The 16,555-nt window shown below is 41.4% G+C and overlaps 1 protein-coding gene across 2 annotated transcripts in view; it reads right to left on the bottom strand.

Annotated features, from left to right (window-relative positions):
- The window catches only part of UBE2F (ubiquitin conjugating enzyme E2 F (putative)), a 129,202-nt gene that overhangs the window by 76,368 nt on the left and 36,279 nt on the right, over positions 1-16,555 (bottom strand). For both annotated transcript variants that reach the window (XM_034785505.1, XM_034785504.1), the window contains exons 4-5: positions 3,333-3,400; positions 1,364-1,434 (exon numbers count right to left, since the gene is read on the bottom strand). In XM_034785505.1, the coding sequence (XP_034641396.1) occupies positions 1,364-1,434; positions 3,333-3,400 (139 nt within the window). The remainder of the gene's footprint in view (positions 1-1,363; positions 1,435-3,332; positions 3,401-16,555) is intronic.

The raw sequence follows: 16,555 nt of genomic DNA, 5'->3' as shown, positions 1-16,555 counted from the left end.
TTCCATTTTTACTTATCCATCTGGGGGGGGAGGGTCGGATTATAAACGAGTATATGTAAGTATATTTGTCTTTGTTTTTTAAATCTCAAACATTTTACTAGTCGTGTTTTTGAAAAAGTTAATTTTAGAACCTATATTTTAGGCTAAATTTGATCTATCTTAAAAGAGGATAATATATGGTTATTTTTCTTACACTTTATCATATCAGTTTTATATTACATATTGAAATTTAATAAATTTGTCATTCATACAAGTAGTTTGTTATTGTCAAAATCCAATATTTTTGTCTAATGTAACTAAAATCCTACCAATATTTTCCCCTGGAAAATTTAAACAGTTTCCTAGTACTTAAAATATTTTAGGCTTTAAACTAAATAGGGTTTAAAGTGTGGGATAATTTAAAACCACCTGGATCCTATAATTCAAAATGTTAGGGAGGACATTGATGGAATTTTCCAAGTAGAGGACTTTGGAGAAGAATAGGAGCTATTAAAGTTAATTCTGCCTCAAATTAACGATCACAAAGATAGAGGCTATGTATTTTTCTACTGTGGAAAAATGACCTTTGGTTTTATCTGGAAATGGTGAAAGTGTAAGATCAAATGCAAATAGTCACATCACACGCTAAATAAGAACATGGGTTCTTAAGATTCTAGACATAAGAAAATTCTAAACCTCCTTTAATTTAATGCAGGCTCAATCTTTACGTCTCTCTAGTAGCAACGCTATAGACGGAAAAGCAAAAATGTAGCATGCTTGGCCAATTCACAGTTTATTTGTTCTTTTCTGCAAGAGATCTCAATAGCAAGCATGCAATGATATAGAATCCTTTAAATCCTACAATTGGCTAGTTAGATAAATGGTTGAAAAGCCAGGTCTTAGTCAAAAGCACACAGAACTAGAATTTTAAAACTCTCTTCTACAAGAAGCAAATCTCTTACAGGAAATCAGTGTTATTCAATGGAATTTATGTTGCAGGGAAGAAAATCTTCTGCATATTGGGAGAAATTTTAAAGGACTATGTGTTCTGAATAATTAGAGGGCATTGCTATATTTTGGAAAGGTGGATTCAAAAGGATATTGGACACCATAGCATATTTGATTGGGATGCATTTATGATCTTTTTTTTCTGAATCAGAAATGCGGTTTGGATATATCTGGTTTTACAACTGATAGCATGTTCAGCAATTCTGTTTGGTATCACAATGGTCTAAAACATTTTCAAGAAGTTTCCTTTGCTTCGAAGGATCAAATTTAAGTATGAGACATTATCTGTCTACTGATGCTGAAGTGAGAATTACATACCAGGGTAATGATCTCTACAAAAACTTTGAAGTAACAATAAAAGAAGGCTGTTAACTACCTTAAACAGATTTCACCCGTCTCTGTGATGTTTGGATGCCAGATTCTAGTCAAACATTTAACTTTTGGAGGCTGCCAAAATAAAACAACAAACAGAGATTACAATGCTGTCCTTTCAAATTAGTTAAATCACCAACAAACCATCATGAGTTGTACAGTTCCTGGAAGCTAAAATTTAAATGTGGGTGATCTCAGTCCAAGTACTAATGCTAATCTGGCCGTTACCTTATGAACCAGTTTAAATGGAGCAGAAGAGGATATAAAACTACAGTAACACTGCTGCTTTCCCATTCCGTGTTATATTCAGGTTTTTGGCTTTGTAAACAAGTGGAGGAAGAGCAAAGATTCATTCCAGTGTGATTTCTTCTTCTCAGTAATTTTCTGGGTAAGGAAAGTATTCCCTATTTTTAAATGTTCACAGATAACTGTTCCATTTGACTATTTCTTGGGTTTTTAAATCTTGATACAGATTTGTATTATTTTACAGTGACATCACTAAACTCAATTCAGCATGTAGCTCCAACAGATGCTATAGCTCATTTTTAATGCATGTGGATAAATGCACATTTAAAAAAAAAAATCAGATTCCAAAACAGAGTCTCATTGCTCTAGTTTTGTAAGTAAGTCAAAGGAAAGTCAAACAATTCTAATAGCTTAGCAACAGCAAGTTATTCCATCCAAATTCTCCATATTACAATATTCATTATATATAAAGTCCTCAGCCAAGATATAAAATGGTTCTGATAACATCGCTCCACAGAAATAATCTTCCTGTGCCTTGTCTCATACATTGGTCTCTGTCCGTTAATCCAAAGTCTTCATGGTCTTCAAAATTTTAAGGACACATTCTAAACGCTCAGTCCAGCTCCCTGTGAATAAGGTGAAGGGAACAGTAGTGGGAATTCACTGCCTCTGCAGTGCCTGTTCTGTGGCTAGAGGATTGTGGAAAGTCCTCGCTTTAATGAGGAAAAGGACACATAGGGCTTTCGAGATGGAAAGTTAGCTCTCTTCCCCTTCCACTCTCAATGAAGAGGGTGTGGAAAATGCTAGAGGGACACCAAATTAAGCACGGAGTCTGAAGCAGATATTTTTGGCACAGAGGAAAATACTGAAGCCTGTTAGTTCTATGGCATGCACAGCTCCTTAAAATGATGCTCTATACCCAAACCTTGGTGCTGGAGAAAATCTAAAGGGCTGGAATGTTTGGATCCTATCCCAGAGTAGTTCAGTCTCAGTGCCAAGCCTTCAGACAGCCCTTCAGTCACGATCCTATACTCTATGTCACCTTGAATGGTCACAACACACAAAATCAGCTACGTAGCAATGGCAAACCAAGAGAACCAAGCCATTTTTTAATAGAACAAGAAAATAGAAGAATTCTTTGATCTTCTTTCACTTCAAATTAGATTCATTAGATCTCTGATGATTAATCTCAGCTGAAAGCACTAAGAATGTGGAATGCTTATTTATATTACAGTAGCATCTGGAGTCCCCAATCAGGATGAGTTGCCAACGTACTTGGCTTCCCCAGGAACACGTTGGTTTACTATAGGAATGTTTAAGCATACACCAAACAAAATAAGAAGGCAGAGTGAATGGGAGGAATTCGCAGGGAGAGTTTCACATGTGACTGCTGTAACTTCTAGTCTGTACTCCTGAGTAGGCTATTCCAGACTGCTGCAAACAGAAACAGCCTCCAGACCAGATCTTTTCATCTTCAAAGGAACATTCCTATGAAACTTTAGCCACAGAAGTATAACACTGGTGACATCACTAGATCTGGGAGAATCTTACCTACAACTTAGCAAAACACAGAGTTATCTAAAATTCCATTATTTGCAGAAAATGCAAATCACAACACAAAGAAGAGCTCTGTGTAAGCTTGTCTCTGACACAGCAGAAGTTGGTCCAATAAAAGATATTACTTCATCTATCTTGTCTCAATTGAGAAAAATGACTTAAATACTCACCACCATGTTATAGGCATCAGGAACCTCAATTTCAAACTGAAATTTTCCTCCTTGGTAATAACCCTCATCTATTAAAGAAACACAACACAAACAATTAAAGAGAAAGAGAAACAAATGTTAAATGAGCACAAAGAAGATACAGTATAGTAATCATTACATTATGATCATCACAACATCACTGAAATATGGGTCTTGCACCATATCTTTTTGAAATATGTCATTTTACTGTCAGCCATACATCTCTAAGCTTGCTTGCTTTCATGCTTTCTTCCATACCAACACCTCTGCATAGAGCACCTTCCCCAAGCTGATGGAGAAGGCCAGTACTATCTCATTATTCAAATCCATCTGCAAGACCCACTTTATGAACACTTGGCAATAACAACTACACTGATATAGTTAAAGCAGTACAATCTCCTTCGTGTGGTTATATTGATATACAGATGCTTACATAGGTATATTTTATACCCATATAGGAGGGGAAAAAGCTTTACCATCTAAAGGACCTTTAAAGTAGTATAATTGTGTCCACACTAGAGGTTGTAGTAGTATAACTAATTTGGTTTAAAAAAAAAAAAAATCACACTTTTAACCAAAATCATGAGACCCGTACAAAAAGACCAGGCCCAAGTAATTCAGTCCTGACAATACTGCAAAGCGGTCAATGGTTAGATTGAAAATTCAGATGCTACTGATGGACAAAATTCCTTGAGTTTTTAATCAAAGTGGTTTCTGAGAAACTATGGTATTTCCTTATATTCAAAATATGTTCAATGGAAAAAAGTTGGGGCTTTGCAACATGATTGTAAGAAAACTAAAGGATATTGTTTTTATGTTTAATATTTTTCCACAGTAGAGCCTAAAAATAAGGTTGTGGCTTCCCAACTTTCTGTAGTATTCTTCTTCTTCACCACTCTCTCTTGCTTTCTCCCCTTTTCCCCATAACAGTTTTAGATAAATATACCTTGGAAAACAGATAAAATGTTACATGTTTTGGTACTTTATAAATTAATCTAAAGAGTTCTGTTGACAAGCATGTGGACAAGGGGGAATCCAGTGGATACAGTGTACTTAGATTTTCAGAAAGCCTTTGACAAGGGCCCTCAAAGGCTCTTAAGCAAAGTAAGCTGTCATGGGATAAGAGAGAAGGTCCACTCATGGAGCGATAACTGGTTAAAAGAATGGAGAGAGGTAAATAGTGGTATCCCCGGGGGGTCTGTACTGGGACCAGTACTATTCAACATATTCATAAATGATCTGGAAAAAGGGGTAAACAGTGAGGTGGCAAAATTAGCCGATGATACAAAACTATTAAAGATAGTTAAGTCCAAAGCAGATTGTGAAGAGCTACAAAGGGATCTCTCAAAACTGGGTGACTGGGCAACAAAATGGCAGATGAAATTCAATGTTGATAAATGCAAAGTAATGCACATTGGAAAACATAATCCCAACTATACATACAAAATGATGGAGTCCAAATTAGCTGTTACCACTCAAGAAAGAGATCTCGGTGTCATTGTGGATAGTTCTCTGAAAACATCCACTCAATGTGCAGCGGCAGTCAAAAAAGCAAACAGAATGTTGGGAATCATTAAGAAAGGGATAGATAATAAGACGGAAAATATCATATTGCTTCTATATAAATTGATAGTACGTCCACATCTTGAATACTGTGTGCAGATGTGGTCACCCCATTTCAAAAAAGATATATTGGAATTGGAAAAGGTTCAGAAAAGGGCAACAAAATAATTAGGAGTTTGGAACAGCTTTCATATGAGGAGAGATCGATAAAATTGGGACTTTTCAGCTTGGAAAAGAGACGACTAAAGTGGGATATGACAGAGGTCTAGAAAATCATGACCGGTGTGCAGAAAGTAAATAAGGAAGCGTTATTCACTCCTTCTCATAACACAAGAACTAGCGATCACCAAATGAAATTAATAGGCAGCAGGTTTAAAACAAACAAAAGGAAGTATTTCTTCACATAACGCACAGTCAACCTGTGGAACTCTTTGCCAGAGGATGTTGTGAAGGCCAAGACAATAATAGGGCTAAATAAAGAACTAGATAAATTCGTGGAGGATAGGTCCGTCAATGGCTATTAGCCAGGATGGGCAAGGATGGTGTCCCTAGCCTCTGTTTGCCAGAAGCTGGGAATGGGCTACAGGGGATGGATCACTTGAACATTACCTGTTCTGTTCATTCCCTCTGGAGCACCTGGCATTGTTCACTGTTGGAAGACAATATACTGGACTAGATGAACCTTTGGTCTGACCCAGTATGGCTGTTCTTATGTTCTTGTTCTAAAATATTTTCCACAATACTTCCCAATTCCTCCATGGACAGGCCACGAGCAATAAAGAAAAATTCACTGTCCATGACCTTTACTGTAAATACCCCTGACTAAATCTTAGCTGGGGGCCCCGGAGCCGCTGCTCCCTGGTGGACCCCGGGGCCAGACACAACAGCCACTGCTCGGGCAGTCCCTGGGGCCAGCTGCCAGGGGCCGCTGAGCAGTGGCTGTTCTAGCTGCCCCCAGGGCCTGCCGCACTGGCTGCTGCTTGGGGGGATTCTGGGGGCAGCTGCCCGGGGCCACTTGAGCAGCGGTTGGTATGGCTGTCCCCGGGGCCGCCTGAGCAGCTGGCCCCGGAGCCAGCTGCTCGGGCAGCCTTGGGGTCAGCCACGTTGGCTGCTGCAGAAGTCATGGAGGTCGCAGAAAGTCACGGAATCCATGACTTCCATGATCTCTTTGACAGACACTCAGCCTTACTCATGATGTCATGCTGCCAGGACTATAGTCAGTTCCCATCTTCTGTCTCTTTGTCAAGCTTCCTGTTGAGCAGACAGCTCGTAAGATGTCACTATGGGTATGTCTACACTACAATAAAAGACCTGTGACATGGCCTCAGCTGGTCAGGGTCAGCTGACTCATGCTCCTGAGTAGCTATACACCAATATTTTTAGCCCCACAGACCAAGCTCAGTGATCCCAAGTCAGATGACCTCAGCTCTGAGCCTCAGTGCCACGGATTTTTTATTCAATGTAGACATACATGGGCTGGCTGTGTCATGGGGGAGGAGGGATAGCTCAGTGGTTTGAGCACTGGCCTACTAAACCCAGGGTTGTGAGTTCAATCCTTGAGGGGGCCATTTAGGGATCTGGGGCAAAAATCTGCCTGGGGATTGGTCCTGCTCTGAGCAGGGGGTTGGACTAGATGACCTCCTGAGGTCCCTTCCAACCCTGATATCCTATGATTCTATGATAGTGTAAGAGTCATAGGAGAGAGTCCTGGAATGGAAAAGGAGATGGTCAGGGGCTGACGATCTTGGGGCCCTCCTGCTGTCTGAGGGAATGTGGGATGCTGCAGGTGTCACTGCAAGTGACCAGGATCAAACAAAAAGTGTCAGGCTTCAATAATGTCATGGGGTCTAAAGACTATGAGGACAGGCTGGGGCTGGTCTTCCACAACCCCTCAAGCAGCATCCCCAGCTGCCTCAAGGCAGAACTACAGAACATTAGTACACAACCCACACAAACTGTACACTTCGTATTCTGTGTTGTAATTGAAATCAATATATTTGAAAATGTAGAAAAACATCCAAAAATATTTATAATCAATTTCAATTGGTATTCTCTTGTTGAACAGTGTGATTAAAACAGCAATTAACTGTGATTAATTTTTTAATTGATCATGAGTTAACTGCAATGGACAGCCCTACAGAATATCTTTAAAATGCTTTTTCTCTTTAGATACAACTCATACCAAATGAAAATCACTACTACACACTATGACTGAAGAGTCTCAACAAAATATCTCTGATTTAAATTATGGAACTTGCTACAGAATTATCAATCCTTCTCCCCAACAAATTATTTCAGATTTTACCATCTTTCTTCTTAGTGTTTTTGAATAAGGAGGAGTCTTCAATACACTGTAATAAAATGAATACACCGCCAACTTCCAGCCACCGATTTTTTTTTTTGGCAATGCTGCTAACGCCAATTCAATCTTTAATTAATATATACATTTATCCTTACAGTTACTAATTCCTGTTGATTAAATGGAGACAGCAGCCAGCTGGGTTTCATTATAGCAAGCTATCAAAACAGATGTTACTGAACTTGAATCATTCTGTTACAACAAGGCGAAGTGCTGTATTGTTGACATACAAACTCAGTCTGATACCGTGGTCTAATCAAAAATGGATGCCTAAAGTTCAAGTCAAAGGGAGCTGCTGGATGCTCAATACTTTGAAAATTAATCCTAAATATGGATTCTAAATATAGATTCTGGAGCCTAATTTTAAGCACCCATTTTTGTTTTTAATAGCTACAAAGTCAATAACTGATCAGACAATAATCTCCTTTACAGACTATATACAGAGGTATATGTAGTTGTTGTCCAGTATAACATAGGGTCAGAAAGAGAGTTTGTCAAGGACAATGATGTGCAGTGTACTCAAGGATACTAAATCTCAAATGTGGTACAAAGTTATAATATGGTAGAGACGACAAAAAAATAAAGTAAGTTATTCATTCTTTTGTACACCATAAACCATGCAGCACAATTCCGTCCCAGTAGGGATTCAAGCACTCTATTTTCCCTTTCAGCTGCCCTTCTGCTCAAAACCCTTCACCAAACTTCCTTCCTACAATATAACCAGCCGTACCAGCAAACATCCACAACTACTAGTGCTTGGGTGGGTATCGGGGAGGAATAATATGTTAAAGGAGTGTGTACAGCAAGGTGAAAGGCATGCAGAATTAAGGTTGCAGTACATGGTATATGATAGTTGTGGTAATGGTAATTTGTGTGCTAGTGAGTGGAGTAAAGGGTGTATGCAATGGCAACTGACAACTTTTCATATCCTTGATTTTGTGGGTTTGCGTCAGGTACGTCACGTATGCAACAATCTTAACTGATTCACAATTCTTTTGTATTCATTATTTACGCCTCTATAAAAAAAAAGTGTTTGCAAATGTTCGTGCATACACACATGCATTTATGTAAAAGAAAATTAAATCCACCAAAAGATCTACAGAATCTTAACTAATTGACAAACCCACAAAGCAGGAATACAAATTCCAAAGGATTCCAAGCAACAAGAATGTGCACATAGACTACCACCTTCCCGCCAGATGCAAACACGGAGAAAAAACAAAGGACTCCAACTATCTGCTTGCATACCAAGGCAATCAGGCTGACAAAAATCCTCCAAATAGTTCAAGAACCCCAGAGGAAACACAGGATCTCAATTTCATATAGGAATGACAAGCCTGTTAAACCACACTCCTCAGGAAAAGTGCACAAAAAATTGCAGATACGAAGAGAGGGCTGAAAGTTAGGTAACCCTCAAAGTATATCGCGAGGTAAAGAAACTAGTGAACCTCAGCACACTTCACCCATTTACAAAGAGCATGGGTCAGTATGGACTTCCATACCTCCGATCCAGCAAGTACAAGAGTCCTGTACAGTCACAGTGAAGGCCCATGGCATCATCTTGTGAGGCTGCCTAAAGGAAGGGGCCAAGGGAATCCACTTCTCAACTGTGGAGAATGAAATTAAGCTTCTCTCTCAATCTCTTAAAGAGATTGTTAAAACTATCTTTTTCACCCTTTACATTTGCATTAATCTATATTACTACACACACTTTTTTCCTCTACAACTCCATGTGCACTTTGCTACAGTACGTCTATATTATTTTTACTGTGTTTCATATTATAAAAAGATTTTTTTATATATAAAGGTGCAATACAGGAATCTAAATTTAACATCCTTGTGGGGGGGCCGGGACACCAAAAAAGTCCACCACAGTAGCATTTAACTTCAAAAGGGGGAACTATACAAAAATTAAGCTAGCTAACTGAACGGAAATTAAAAGGAACAGTCATACGAGTGAAATGCCTGCAAGCTGCATGGAAACTTTTTAAAAACACTGTAATACAGGCTCAAATTAAATGTACAATAGAATCTCAGCGTTAGGAACACCAGAGTTACAAACTGACCAGTCAACCACATACCTCATTTGGAAACAGACGTACACAATCAGGCAGCAGCAGAAACCCCGCCCAAAAAAGCAAATAAAGTAAAGGACTGTGTTAAATATAAACTACTAAAAAAAATAGAGAAAGCAGCATTTTTCTTCTACATGTTAAGGTTCAAAGCTGTATTAAGTCAATGTTCAGTTGTAAACTTTTGAAAGAACAACCATAACGTTTTGTTAAGAGTTATGAACATTTCAGAGTTACAAACAACCTCCATTCCCGAGGTGTTCCTAACTCTGAGGTTCTACTGTCAACCCCAAATTTTAAAAAATTGTAACAGGACCAAAACACACCACTATGGATAAACAACAGAATAAAAGATGCAGTTAGAGGCAAAAAAGGCATCTTTTAAAAATTGGAAGTAAAATCCTACTAAGGAAAATAGAAAGGAGCATAAACTCTGGCAAGTCAAGTGTAAAAGTATAATTAGGCAGGCCGGCCAAAAAAGAATTTGAAGACCAACTAGAAAAAGACACAAAACTAACAGCAGAAATTTTTTTAACTACATCAGAAGCAGGAAGTCTGCCAAACAATCACCAGGGTCACTGTACGATCAAGGTGCTAAAGGAGCACTCAAAAAAGACAAGGCCAATGTGAAGAAGCTAAATGAATTCTTTACACTGGTCTTCACTATGGAGGATGAGAGATTCCCACACAAGAGCTATTCTTTTTAGGTGACAAGTCTGAGGAACTGTCCCAGACTGAGGTGTCAATAGAGGAGGTTTTGGAACAAATCAATAAATAAAACAGTAATAAGTCACCAAGACCAGACAGTATTCACCCAAGAGTTCTGAAGAAACTCAATTGTGAAATTGCAGAATTACTAACTGTGGTATGTAATATATTGCTTAAATCAGCCTTTGTACAAGATGACTGGAGGATAGCTAATGTAATGCTAATATAAAAAAAAAGGCTCCAGGGGCAATCCTGGCAATTATAGGCCAGTAAGCCTAACTTCAGTACTAGGCAAACTGGTTGAAACTATAGTAAAGAACATAATTATCAGACACATAGATGAACACAATATGTTGGTGAAGAGTCAACATGGCTTATGTAAAGGAAAGTCATGCCTCAGCAATCTACTAGAATTGTTTAATGGGGTCAACACACATGTGGCAAGGGTGATTCAGTGGATATAGTGTACTTGGACTTTCAGAAAGTCTTTGATAAGGTCCCACACTAAAGGCTCTTGAGCAAAGCAAGCAGTCCTGGGATAAGATGGAAGGTCCTCTCATGGATCAGTAACTGGTTAAAAGACAGGAAACATAAGGGAAGTTTTCAGAATGGAGAGAGATAAATAGCAGTGTCACCCAAGATCTGCACTGGGACCAGTGCTGTTCAACATATTCATAAATGATCTAGAAAATAGAATAACCAGGTTCAACAAAGAATTAGATAAGTTCAAGGAGGATAGGTGCATCAATGGCTATTAGCCAAGATGGCTACACCTCTGACTACCAGAAGCTGGGACTAGAAGACGGGATGGATCACTCAACAATTGCCCTGTTCTGTTCATTCCCTCTGAAGCATCTGGCATCAGCCATTGTTGGAAGACAGGATACTGGGCTAGATGGACCTTTGGTCTGACCCAGTATGACCATTCTTATGTTCTAAATCTGACTACAATGAATACAAATCACATACTACATATTATTTTCACTCATTTTAAAGAGAGACTTACATGATAAACTCTCAAAAGACAAACCAGTATTATTGTCTTGCCTTATAGCAGGAATGGGCAATAATTTTTGCAGCGGGGGCCACTTCACAAATTTTGCTAAGTCGTCATGGGCCGCACATTTCTACTATATTAATGGAGGGGATGTGGGGTCTGGGAGGGAGTTTGGATGCAAGAGGGAATTCTGACCTGGGTCAGGGGATTGGGGTGCAAGCTCCGGCCGGGAGGTGCTTACCACAGGCAGCTCCCGGCTGGCGGTGCAGCAGGGCTCAGGAAGGCTGCCTGCCTGCCATAGCCCCATGCTGCTCCCGGAAGCGGCTGCGGCCGGCTGCTGCTGCTGGCACATCTCTGCGCGCCCCTTGGGGGTAGGAGGGACAGTGGGTCTCTGTGCACTGCCCGTGCCTGCAAGCACCGCTCCCACAGCTCTCATTGGCCGGTTTCATGTGACAACATGGCATCCTCCAACAAGTGGTTAACCTCCCCAAAATGGTAGTTCTTTACATTTGAGTCACAACACTACTATGGACTGGTACAGAAAGAATAAGGATACCATTTTTTCCTCAAGAATGGCAATACAAGGGAAAAGTTAAAGTATGTGAAGCTATTGCACGCACCAAAAATAGTGTTCTAAAGTAAAAAAGAATAAAAAAAATAAATATTTTTAGAAGACTACTATATAGGAATGGCCCATATTAAAAAAAAAAAGGGGGGGGGAGAGGCGGAAAACTAATGCCCAAGGGAAGGGGAGGGATATGTGATTGCCATTCTAATTCCAGAGACCTCCTTTTTACTAGATAAAGTTATGTCTTTAAGCAGCAATCCAAGAGTGTATTCATCCCTTCCCCTTCGATTTAGTCTTAAATCTAATTTTTCTTTATAATCTAAATGTATTACTAATTAGTTAATGTTTGTAAGGACTGGAAGATTAAAAAGTGCCATGTAAGTGCAAAGTATTATTACATCCAATTTACTGTTTTAAATGAAGAACGTCCGATAACTAGGACAGGCCACAAAGGATACAGTTGAAAGCAAGTCCTACAGTCAGTGGCTCTGAACTTTCATACTTGCCAATATTTAAAGCTATAAATAGGTGTATTTGGGGAAGGGGGAAAAAAAAGAACCTATTAACTCAACTGAAATGTTAAATAGGCCTGAAACAAAGCCCACTCCACTCTGAACACGCTAAATTATGAGGTAATGTGGGGAAAACATTCAATTGGGAGAACATGTATTTTACTCAAACGAGCAGATAGCACTTCTGTACTAGCTTTCCAATTTCACCCCTAGGACTTTCCAGCAAGATCTCAACAAGTTTAAATCAGTAAATACAACTGGTGTCAATGCATTACATTATTTAATTTAACATTCAGGGTTTTATAAATAAATTACTGTACACAGACTAATTTCTAATGTAGGCAGCCTATGGTTCAATATATTAAAAGTTATATATACCAGACACTTTACTTACATTGATAGCAAATACTTATCCTTTTTTAATTTAAGCAGATATAGTTTCTGACAAAAAACAAAACAAAACAAAAAACTAGATTTTTTTTCCTGCAGGATTTGGAAATAAAAAAATTTAGTATGAGAGGTTAACAAGCACATATTTTAACATTTATACAGAGAGCTTTTAATTAGTGGGGGTTATCTTTAGGCAAAATATCTTTTGTGAGTAAAATATTAGTGTTTTAAATTGTTTGCCTTGAACTATATAAAAACTGACGGCCTTTGAAGCAACACACTCCCACAAAGTTAGTTCCCAGAAAACAAGAAAGATCTGTAAGGACTGTTGGCCCCCTGGGCAAACATTGATCAACCCCAGAAAAACTTATATTTTGAGAGACAAGATAGTATCATTTATTGGATCAACTTCTTTTTCCTAAAAAATGTCGTCCAATAAAAGATATTACCTCATCCACTTTGTCTCTGATACCCTGGGTCCAATACAGCTACAACAGTGCATACATGTTACATTTTGAGTATTTTAGGTGTATATTTCATGAAGACCAAATATTATTCTCTTCAAACTCAGAATCTTGTTTGCACACCTGTCTGAGGGCACACACTTTACATATTAGCTACTATAAAATCATTTCTGAGGCACATAATTTACAAGCATCCTAATTATGACAAAGGTCCAGAATCAGATGATAGAGACAGTATTCATTAAATGCAAATCCTCATTTATGTTAATATAAATAAATCTATTACAACTGTGACATACCCAAAAGGCACATGTTCAAAACAATTAAACTCCTGTGATAAACAGAAATAAAATGCATAATTACTGTACTAACTGGATTTCTGCAGTTTAGTATAATAACTTGTATGTGACAGGGGCTTCCTTTTCACAAACAAGCAGCAGAACTCTGATAATTTTTGGCTATATCTAGGCTTCCTCCTGCTACAAACTGAGTTGACATTGAGCTTTCAAAGTAGTTTCCTATAATAAGAGTTTGATCCTGCAAATACTTACAACTGGACCGAGTGTTTGTTATTTTGAGTAGTTCCATTGATTACAGGTAACTAGAACAGGGAGTGGTCATAATGAAGGAGCACAAGAATAGCTCAGGGAGAAAAAGGAGAAAAGACTATTTTCCGCAGGCCCCTGTTGACTGGCATTAATTAAATTACCCCCTCCTTTAACTCTTTATTAATCTAGTCACATATCAGTCACTCCACTATTTTCACTGGGATCAATGTCAGGCTGACAGACCTAAGATTACCTGTTTACCATTTTAAAATATTGGCAAAACGTTAACTTTCTTCTAGTCCTTTGGAAGTTCCCCAGTGTTCCAAGAGTACTGAAAATCAACATTAGCGGGCTAACGAGCTCCTCAGATGTCAGAGCTCTGAGTTCCGACACTCTCCGGGCTGATGTGATAGCCACCAAGAACGTGACCTTATATGAAAGATATAACAGCGAGCACGAAGCCAGCGGCTTGAAGGGGGGGCCTGTGAGAACGGACAGGACTAAATTGAGGTCCCAAGCAGGGACAGGTTGACGAATGTGCGGGAACAACCTGTCAAGGCCCTTGAGGAAGCAACCAACGAGTGGGTTTACAAACACTGAGGTTACCCCCCGCTCCACGGTGGAACGCCGAGATGGCAGCAAGGTGTACTCGAACTGAAGAGAGAATCAGTCCTAGGTGTCTGAGATATAGTAAATAGTCCAGGATAAGAGGGATTGGGGCGAGCAAGGGAGCATGACCCCATTGTGTGGCCCAAAGTGAGAAGCGCTTCCACTTGGCCAAGTACGTGGTCCTTGTTGAAGGCTTCCTGCTACCAAGAAGGACCTGCCTGACCTGATGAGAGCATTGCATCTCCACAGGGCTTAGCCCTGGAGCATCCAGGCTGTAAGGTGGAATGACTCCAGGTTCGGATGAAGGAGGCGACTGCGATCCTGTGTGATCAAGTCCGGTAGTAGGGGCAACCTGAGGGGCACCCAAATAGACATGTGCAGGAGCGACTGTGTACCAGTAGTGGCGCGGCCACGCCGGCGCTATCAGGATGAGCCGAGCGTGATCTCTGCGGGCCTTGAGGATTACTCTGTGAACCATGGGAATCGGGGGAAAAGGCGTAACAGATGCCTTTCTCCTCTCTCGTCTGCCCAAGAGAGGAGAAAGGCATCTGTTAGAGACCCCGGACTGCGTCCCATGAGGGAGCAGAATTGAAGACACGTCCTCCTTCTGCCCGTCCTTGCCCTTCTCGCTGGAAGCAAACAGGTCCACCTGGGGATGACCCCAGAGCCGGAAAATTAAGAGTACTATATCCCAGCGGATAGACCACTTGTGACCCTGGAACGAGCGGCTGAGGGCGTCCGCAAGCCCGTTGTGCGTCCCCGGGAGGTAGGACGCTGTCAGGTGAATTACGTTCTGTACGCAAAAGTCCCATAATGCGAGGGCCTCCCGGCACAGGGGGGAGGAGCAAGCACCACCCTGTTTGTTGATATAGAACATCGTTGGAGTGTTGTCAGTGAGGACAGAAACGCACGTGCCTGCCAGCTGGGATTTGAAGGCTATGCATGCGAGGCGCACCGCTCGTAATTCCCTGACATTGATGTGCAACGAAAGGTCCTCTTGTGACCAAAGGCCTTGGGTGCTGAGGCCGCCCAGATGTGCACCCCATCCCAGATCCGATGCGTCCGTTACCAGGGATAGGGAGGGCTCGGGGTCGAGGAAAGGCACTCTCGTGCAGACCTCCCGCGGGTCGAGCCACCATTGAAGGGAATCCAACACCGGCCAAGGTAACGTCACCACTGATTCTAGGGAGTCCCTGACCGGCCGATACACCCCTGCCAACCAGGACTGGAGTGGGCGCAGTCTGAGTCTGGCATGTCTCACCACGTAGGTACATGCCGCCACGTGCCCTAGTAATTTGAGGCAGTTTCTTGCTTTGGTGGTCGGGTAACCTTGGAGGCCGAGAATAATGTTGGACATAGTCTGGAATCTGGCCTCTGGGAGATATGCTCTGGCGTGTGTCAAGTCCAGAACTGCCCCTATGAATTCGATTTTTTGGGTTGTAGATAGTGTGGACTTGGCCTCGTTGAGTAAGAGGCCGAGCTCGAGGAAGGTCTGCCTGATGAAGACCACCTGAGCCTCCACCTGCACCTTGGTCCTGCCCTTGATGAGCCAATCGCCCAGGTAGGGAAACACCTGAATTCCCTGCCTGCGCAGGAAGGCTGCCACGACTGCCATGCACTTCGTGAAGACCCTTGGGGCTGCTGACAGACCAAAGGGCAGAACCGTAAATTGTAGATGAGCATTGCCCACGACAAACTTGAGGTAACGCCTGTGCTGAGGGATTATCGCAATGTGAAAGTTTGCGTCCTTTAAGTCGAGGGCGGCATACCAGTCTCCTGGATCCATGGAAGGAATGATGGAGGACAGAGAGACCACACGGAACTTGAGCTTCTTTACAAACTTGCTGAGATGCCGCAAGTCCAGAATAGGTCTGAGGCCCCCTTTCGCTTTCGGTATTAGGAAATAGCGAGAATAGAAGCCCCTGCCCCATAGCTCCTGAGGAACCTCCTCTACTGCCCCTGCTGCAAGGAGGGACTCAACTTCTTGAAGTAGAAGTTGCTCGTGAGAGGGGTCCCTGAAGAGGGACGGGGAGTGGAGCTGGTGGGGCGGGAGGGAGGAGAACTGGATAGAATATCTCGTCTCTACCATGCGAAGCACACAAGTGTCCGATGTGATCCGGGCCCACGCACGACAGAAGGGGGACAGACGTGACAAGAAGGTAAGATTGGAAGGATCCAGGGTTCTGACTGGGAGGTCGTCCTCGACCAAGCCATCAAAATGGTGGTCTAGGCCCCTGTGTAGGCCTTGGTTGGGCAGATGACTGGCCGAAGGGCTGCTGTTGTTGCCTCCTTCTGCCCGCCCTTGCCCTTCTGCGCAAGGCATCCCCTCGATTTTGAGGCTGGTACGGCCGTGGGGCCTGTGGTGGCCTGAACTGCCTACACTGGGTGACTGGGGTGTGTAGACCTAATGAACGG

This window comes from Trachemys scripta, chromosome 11 (genome assembly GCF_013100865.1).
Source record: "Trachemys scripta elegans isolate TJP31775 chromosome 11, CAS_Tse_1.0, whole genome shotgun sequence".
Lineage (NCBI taxonomy): Eukaryota > Metazoa > Chordata > Testudines > Emydidae > Trachemys > Trachemys scripta.
The sequence above is the reverse complement of the archived record's forward strand: the minus strand, read 5'-3'. Positions and strand labels throughout refer to the sequence as shown.